Source organism: Mastomys coucha, unplaced genomic scaffold (assembly GCF_008632895.1).
Source record: "Mastomys coucha isolate ucsf_1 unplaced genomic scaffold, UCSF_Mcou_1 pScaffold21, whole genome shotgun sequence".
Classification (NCBI taxonomy): domain Eukaryota; kingdom Metazoa; phylum Chordata; class Mammalia; order Rodentia; family Muridae; genus Mastomys; species Mastomys coucha.
The window spans coordinates 138,526,127-138,533,818 of record NW_022196904.1 but is presented as its reverse complement, the minus strand read 5'-3'; the positions used below and the strand labels follow the sequence as shown (position 1 = coordinate 138,533,818).

Sequence of the window (7,692 nt, the reverse complement as noted above, 5' to 3'; positions counted from 1 at the left end):
CTAAGAATCTGATTTGCGCCTAGATTCCAGCCTTAGTCCCAAGGGTTTGCAAACTGCTCTATCTCCCCAGGTGATTCCCATGCAGGTCATTTGGAGGTCACACTACCCAGATGTCTGCTCAAACTGTAATAAATAGGACCCAGAACACCTGAGGTCTTATTTTAACAGCAGCCTTTTAAATAACAGTTACACAAGAGTGACAAGCCCGGTTTCCCTCTAAATAGCGGAAGTTTAGGACTATAGTAACTTTTGTATCCTCTGGGTTCAGCACAGTGTATGTATAGGTTAATGCTGGGCGGTGGTGGCCACGCCTTTAATCCCATCACTTGGGAGGCAGAGACAGGCGGATTTCTGAGTTCGAGGCCAGCCTGGTCTACAGAGTGAGTTCCAGGACAGCCAGGGCTATACAGAGAAACCTTGTCTCGATAAAAAAAAAGAAAGAAAGAAAAAAGAAAAACAAACAAAATAATAATAAATAATTTTTAAAAATTTTTTAAAAAGAACTTGTTAGGAACGGACATGCCAAAGGTCAGCTTCTAAAGGGCCAGAATGCTTCCAGACTTTTGGCGGTGCCCGGGCGCCTCTATGAAAGCAGCCAGCATCACCTCCCACCAAGAGGCTCCAAGGAGAGCTGCTCCAGGCCCCAGGGCGCCCTTCCGCTCCACGTGGTCGTTGCCATAACTACAGACGCGGACTGTCGAGGGGCGGGGCCGGCGCGTGCGCGTCATTCCTAGCGCGACGCTCCGCCGCGCCTCCCGCCTTTCTGTTCTCAGGCCTTCCGCGCGCACGGCAACCGTTCCACCTGCGCGCCTTCGCGCTTGCCGCCCACTCTTGTCCGGTTCTGCGCCGGCGCGGGGCCCTCTAGGACGCGCGGGGTATTTGTGAGACGCATGCGTAGTGCGCGGCCCGCCGCTTCGCTGTCGCTCGGGTTCCACCGTTGCCGCCTCCCTACCGGCAAGTGCGAGAGAGGAGCTGAGGGTCGCCGCCACCGCCACCATGGGGGTAAGTGAGGCTGGAGAAGTAACGGGAAGTCTACAGCTGCCGGTCATCCTCTGCGTCCTCATTGTTTCTTGAACCCCCCTCACGTGACCCTGACCCCCTACAGCCTCACGTGACCCCCGGCCCCCACTTGACAAGAGTTCCCCCATGTCTCATCGTAAAGGTCCCCGCGTTGAGCCTAGTCCAGGAATCCTCTGGGAGTCCTATTCTTCTCCCCGCCCCCCTGCTCTCCTCGTGCCCCTTCCTGTCTCTCTGACCCCCTAGAAGGCCTCCCCACTCCCGATCCCCTGCTGCGTCCCTGACAGTAGCCCCTTGCTCCTTCAAGACACCCATCATCTGGCTGTCATGGTCCTAGCGGTTTCCTGCCACCCGGACTTGTAGGGAACTGAGGCCGGGAGGCAAGAAGGCGCATGGCCAAGGTCACACTGATAATGGCTTGGACGCTGGACCCCATCCGGTGACTCCGGAGTCCCAATGGGATTTGCTTCCCACTGCTCAAGTCTCTGCCCAGCGAGTTCCCCAATACTTTTGAACCGTCCGCTGCCAGCTTCCTCCTGCTCAGACAAAACGTAGTCTTCCTTTCCACACAGGCATGCCCTTTCAGCTTCTGCCTGCAGTAAAGTGTATCTTAGAAGTTAGATTGTTCTTAGTCATGTTACTGCAGGTGGCTTGCAATGGGAGAGGGGGTGGAGGTATACAGATGAGTAGGGAGGGGACTGGTTAGAGTCCCAGCCTGGGTGGATAGTAACCACCTGTTAGGGTCTGACAGCAAGAAGATGCATTTGTATGTCCTTTCCTGGGATGTGCAGATCTAGGGTTGGACAAAAGCACCCTCCTAAAAATGTAACTCCCTTATCCTAGCTTCTTAGGGTTCGTGTGGAATTTGCAACACCTTTATGGAGTCCTGACTTTGGAACTAGTTGTGCCTCAGTGGCAGCCCCATCTTTAATGGCTAGTGGCATGACACTGCAGGTGATGAGGCCTTGCTTGATTTTTTTTTTTTCTTATTTGTGTGATGCATGTGACCTCCTCTTAGGATAGGATAGTAGTGAAGATTAAATGAGAAAATGGATGTGAATAGCCCACTAGGTGCCTTTAAATGGTAGCTGCTATTGCTTATATTCTCAGCCTCACTTCAGTGATCTAAAATAGATTGGTGCTATTTTTATCCCATTGGGTTTGTCCCTACTGTCACTAACCTAGATTTTTTTCCCCTCTCTCACAAACAAATCAGTTTATTAGACAAAAATAGTCTAACTTGTGTCAAAACACTTTTTTTGGAATCCATGTCAATACAAAACTTGTGGGGGTCTGAGGTTACATAGCTCCATAGTAGAGTATATGCTTAGCATGTGTGGGGGTCTGGGGTTACATAGCTCCATAGTAGAGTATATGCTTAGCATATGTGAGGCCCTGAGTTCAGTCCAACGCTTCCAAAGCATTTGTTAGAGTCCAGGCAGGAATTTTTACTCCTGTTTACCTAACATGACGAAAATCAAGGCTGAGAGACTTTGGCATATTTAACTTAGATTTTAGTGAACAATTCTCGGCTGCAGCTGCTGTTGAAGCTAAATGAAATCAAGTTTCTAGTATTAATATACTCATTAACTCTTTACCCAGAATCAGCCATTGCAGACTAAGCCCTCAGGTTCAGTAGTTACTCATTGGTGGTACTGAAGTCACGGGGCCCAGATACACTGTAGACTTGGCTTCCTTTGGGTCCCCATCTATTGCTCATACTGTGGAGATTTTCTCACAACTCCCATCAGAGTGTCTCCTGGCCTAAAACTCAAAGCAACGGAAACTTGAATTCCCTTCATTGGCTCAGATCTGGAATCCTCATCGGGCCCTCCTCCATGCCTCACCTGCAGAACTTGAAGCTGGATTCCTAGTAGTCGCCACCCATTCCCCTAGGAAGTACCTCCCTTCAAGCTGAGTGGTAGCGGGAGCAGGTGGAACAGCGCCTCTCCAAGGTTCTGCTGCTCGCTGGGTTTGAGTTAGAGGAGAGAGCTCTCCCATTGCTAGAACCAGCTGGGTGGAAGCATTGACACTGAGGTTTAAGTGGGAGCAGCCACTAGTGGAGCTTGTTTGTGTGTTGTCTTTTTATTTCTCTCTGTGACTCCTGGACTAGTAAGGGGAGATTAGATCTGCAGCTACCTGGGGAAAGCAGTGTTTATACTGCATCAACATGAGCCATGTGTGATGTCATGGGAGGGATGTATACTGTAGGGTTCAAGCCTGTTTGTAGACACAGAATGTACACACACTGGTAAGTAAAGTAAACCCACCCTCGCCTGGTAGAGCTGAGTCCCGCTGAGCTTGGTAAGACCTGTCAGAGCTTTATGGCTCTAGGACTTGAGTTAGGAGCTTGTTCTCACAGCTGAGCTGTCTTAACACATCCTCTTTAGAAAAGCAGAGGCAGAGGGCTGGGGATACAGCTGTTCTATAGAGTGCCTATCTGGCATGCTTGTGGCACCACTGGGTTTGATCCCTAGCACCTCATAAACTGGGTAAAGTGATTCAAGCCTGTAATTCTAGCACTCAGGAGGAGCAGAAGTTCAAGGTCACCCTTAGCTATATAACAAGTTAGGAACCAACCTGAACTATAGGAGTTCCTGCCCCACATCCCCACCCCCGCAAAAGAATGCACAGGCAGAGTGTCTGACACTAGTGGGTTCTTGTAAGTAGAGACCATTTCTTTCTTTTTTTGAGGGGGGGGCTTCGAGACAGGGTTTCTCTGTGTAGCCCTGGCTGTCTTGGAACTCACTCTGTAGACCCGGCTGACCTCAGAAACCTACCTGCCTCTACCCCTCAAATGCTGGGATTAAAGGCATGTGCCACCACCGCCCAGCCACAGAGACCATTTCTAAAGCTGGAGATGAAGCTCAGTGTAACATAGTTGCTGTGACTAAGCTTTGGTCCTAGCACATGTACAGCTAAAAAGAGTTTAAATCCAATGCATAGTACCATTTTATCTGTATTAAGTGCCCTTTGACTGTTGCTGTAGGAATTATTGGCTCCATTCTATGGTTGAGGAAACTGAGGTTCTGAGAAACTGAACCATAACTTGTCAAAAAGGTTTTAAGTATAATGCCTAAATCATAGCTATTAAGTGAAAGAGCCGAGAATCAAATCCAGGTCTCTTGACTCAAAAGTCTACACTCTTTTTATTATATAAAGCTCCCTTGGGAAAGACACTTAACCACAATGAGCTTTACTGTTCACTGTGCTTATTTCCCATTTTAATTAGACAAGTTTTCCTGCATCCCTGCAGGACAACCTCCACAAGGCTTCAGTGAAGCTAATTGGAACAGTGGGAGACCACTCTAACTGGTGTTTGCTGGAGTTGCAGGAGAGCCCCTGCCTGTGTGGCCCAGCCTGCTTCTACCCCTCACTCTGTGCTGGCTGCCGAGTGCCTAAGGGGTGTTGTCCATTATCTCCGTCTCCTTGGTGGTGGCCTCAGGCCTCATTTTGAGGGTTGCCTGGTTCGACAGTCAGCCTGCATAAGTCTCAGAAACCATGGTCCTGTGTTAGGAAATGAGATGTTGTGGAAGAACCCAGGTTTTGTGCTTTTGAGGTCCCGGGAGTCACACTTGGTTTCCAGCACCTTTACTCTTGTCTCACAGTGTGTTATGTGGCAGTCCAACAGTCCTACAATCTGTTGGCTTGGCAGGGTGGAGAAGGGAGCGTACGTCTCTGCAAATGCAAAGATATGTTAGTACCCCAGTTTCCCTGGAGATGCTCAAATGATCATTTGGGAGTGGCAGATGGGGCTGGCCTTATCTGGTTGATGGAATACTCATGTTCCTGATGCTCCATGGTGAAGCTCTGGGGACTTCACCTACTGTTTCTCTTTTCCCTGCCCCCACCTTAGCATGGAGGTGGTGTATGAGGTGGCACTGTTGGGAATTTGTTCCCAGGTAAATGGACATCAAGAAATTAGTTGCTGAATGGTTGCCTGAGAGTGCTGGAGGCCCCTAGCTTTATCTCTGCAGGATATGAGAAGGTCTTTGGTGACTGGGTTAAGTCTAGACAAAGGCTGTGTCTGTGGCTTGGCCCTCAGGTTGTCTCCATTTAGCCACTTAACTACCTGGGGAACTGTGCATGAGTCATGTTCCCTTGGGCCTCAATTTCTTAATGTATAAAGGTAAGTGATGGCTTCTACCCTGAGCCTTGACCCATGTATTTCTGTGAAAGTACTTTGTTAATGGATTTCTGTGTGGTGCTGAAGCCTATATTCCAGAGGGAAAATGAATCCTGGAAAACCTGTTAGAGGGGCAACTTCTGTTCCCATTTGCACCTCTAAAAACAGCCTCAGGCTGGGGTTGGAGCTGAATGTTAGACCACTGGCCTGGCATGCACAAGGCCCTGAGTTCCGTCTCCAGCACCACAAAGACCAACAAAAACCTGTATGTGCCTTTCTCAGGAGAGGTGAGACATGAGAGCTAGCCTGGCTCCTAGCACAGTGATGGGAAAGTAGCTGGTGCTAGCTAGCATTTTGCCTGTCAGGGAATCTAATTCTTTTACCTTCTGGTGCTGAAGGAAGAGGTTAGCAGTGCTGTTCCTTCGAACATCCAGGCTGAGGTTATGCTTTGGAGCTTGCCCATCTGTTTAACAGCTGCTTTTCAATTCATGTGAATGTAGATTGTTCAGTGCCCTGTCCTGGGGCCAGGCAGTGCCACAGTCACATTGGCATTGGTGGTATTTGACCTCTCTCCAGTGAGCTGTGAGAGATGTGTGGCTGGAGTCAGGAGATGTGGTTGTCTAGTCCTCCCTGGTAGGGTGAACAAGAAGGTACCATTGAGCACCTCTCTGTAGCCCTAGTGATAACAGCACCAGGCAGGGCTGCAGGCCTTACTCTAGACCAGAAATGATGTGCTTCTGTCCTAGGACCTGGCAGGAAAGAGCAGAAAGCACTTTTGATGAAAAGTAGGGGCTGTGGCTCACACTTGTGATCTTAGCACTTGGGCGGCTGAGCCAGGGTGATTATTGTTGGGGGCCTGCCTGAGCTACAGTATGAAACCACCCTCTTCCTATGCCCCCACCAAAAAAAAAAAAAAAAAGGAAGGGGGATTTTGAAAGAGCCCCATATTAGCCTTCAAGTAGGGTCTGGTCAAGATGCAAATAGGGACAACTTCCCTTTGTCCATCCCTGCTATCATGCCTCTGCAACTTGGTCTTACTGACCATGTGGAACCTCTGCCCTGAGGTGAACCCATGAGGCCCTCAGTCCACCCATGACATCAGCAGGTGCATGGTGTGACTGCCACTTGGCCTGGGCTGGGCAGAGCTGGCAGTGGCTCTGAATTGCTTCCACAGGGCTGTGTCTCATAGTCAGAAGACACTCTAAAAAAAAAAAATGCTGCTCTGGGGCCACCTCAGATCCCAGAAAGTTCCCCTAAATGTTCCTGAAAGTGGACATTTCCTCCTTAAGAAGGAGCAGCCAAGGGAATATGCATGACTCCTGGGCCACACATCCAGGTAGCCTGTTGCAGGGTCCGGTTAGCGGGTTCAAGGCCCCTTGGGTTCCTCTGAGTGAGTTGGTCATAGCCCTTCCAGTAGTGGTGTTTTCCTTGTTGCAGAGAAAGTCGAGCAAGGCCAAAGAGAAGAAGCAGAAACGATTGGAGGAGAGAGCGGCCATGGATGCTGTTTGTGCCAAAGTGGACGCTGCCAACAGGGTGACTCTCAGTCCCTCCCTCAACTTCAGCTTCTTTCTTTTTTTACTTCTTGGCGCCACCAAGTGGCAGATGTTGGGCACTGTCCACACAAGCCTGTGCCCATGCGGCTTGGGAGGAGGGGCCATGGTTGGCTCAAGTGTTGAGGGTTGTGTGGAGAGGCTACAGGTCTTCCTGATGTGGAACGTGGGGAGAGTTTGTGGGTGAGGACACCTCTCATGACACATGACACATGGTTCTTAACCTTTCCTTCTTTCAGAGGTTACTGGCTGTTTATGGGCACAGTACGCCCTGCTTTACCCAAGGCTTCACTGGCATGCTTGCTGGGACTGTTCAGAAGAGCAGGAGTGAATCAGCTCGGGGGTGCGGGGTCTGGCTGGGAGCTTTCACACTGAGCCTGAGAGTTTGGCCTTGGTAGCCATCCTACATCATGCTGTATTTCATATTTTTCCCCTAATGGGGGTGGAGAGTATACATGAATGTAGATGTTTAAGCCCCTGGAGCTAGTGTTATTGGAAGTTGTAAGCTATCCTATATGGGTGCTGGGAAATGAACCCAGACCTTCTGGAAGGAAATAAGTACTCCAACTCATGAGCCATCTTTCTAGCCCAATATGTAATTTTTGTTAATTTCCATATTGGCAAATGGCTGTGCCTCTGAAATGATATTCTGCAAGGTTGTACTTTTCTGTCTTAGTGACGGTCAGATTGTAGTTAGTTGGCACTCTTGTCCCTGAAATATTCAAGCAGATCAGTCATTTCTTTCCTAGGTTAGCTGTACGGGGGGGGGGGGGGGGGGGGGGTGGGCAGGGGACAGGCATTATGCCACAGGCTAGTGCTGTTTGTTCTCTTTCACCACATTCATGGTGTCATACCTCCTTACCAGTGTTGTCTTCCTTTATCTGTGTCTGCTCTCTGCCCACAGCTTGGAGACCCTCTGGAAGCATTCCCAGTCTTCAAGAAGTATGACCGAAATGGGTGAGTTGCACTTAGCATTCTTTTTTTTTTTTTTTTTTTTTT

General features: G+C 49.4%; 1 protein-coding gene across 2 annotated transcripts in view; it reads left to right on the top strand.

The window, feature by feature from the left end:
• The first annotated feature begins 726 nt into the window (after window positions 1–726).
• The window catches only part of Naa40 (N(alpha)-acetyltransferase 40, NatD catalytic subunit), a 15,742-nt gene continuing 8,776 nt past the window's right edge, over window positions 727–7,692 (top strand). Inside the window, exons 1-3 of one of the 2 annotated variants that reach the window (XM_031389520.1) lie at window positions 727–1,002; window positions 6,581–6,676; window positions 7,598–7,650. In XM_031389520.1, the coding sequence (XP_031245380.1) occupies window positions 997–1,002; window positions 6,581–6,676; window positions 7,598–7,650 (155 nt within the window). In that variant the 5' untranslated portion in view covers window positions 727–996. The remainder of the gene's footprint in view (window positions 1,003–6,580; window positions 6,677–7,597; window positions 7,651–7,692) is intronic. The other variant, XM_031389521.1, reaches the window with a different exon arrangement.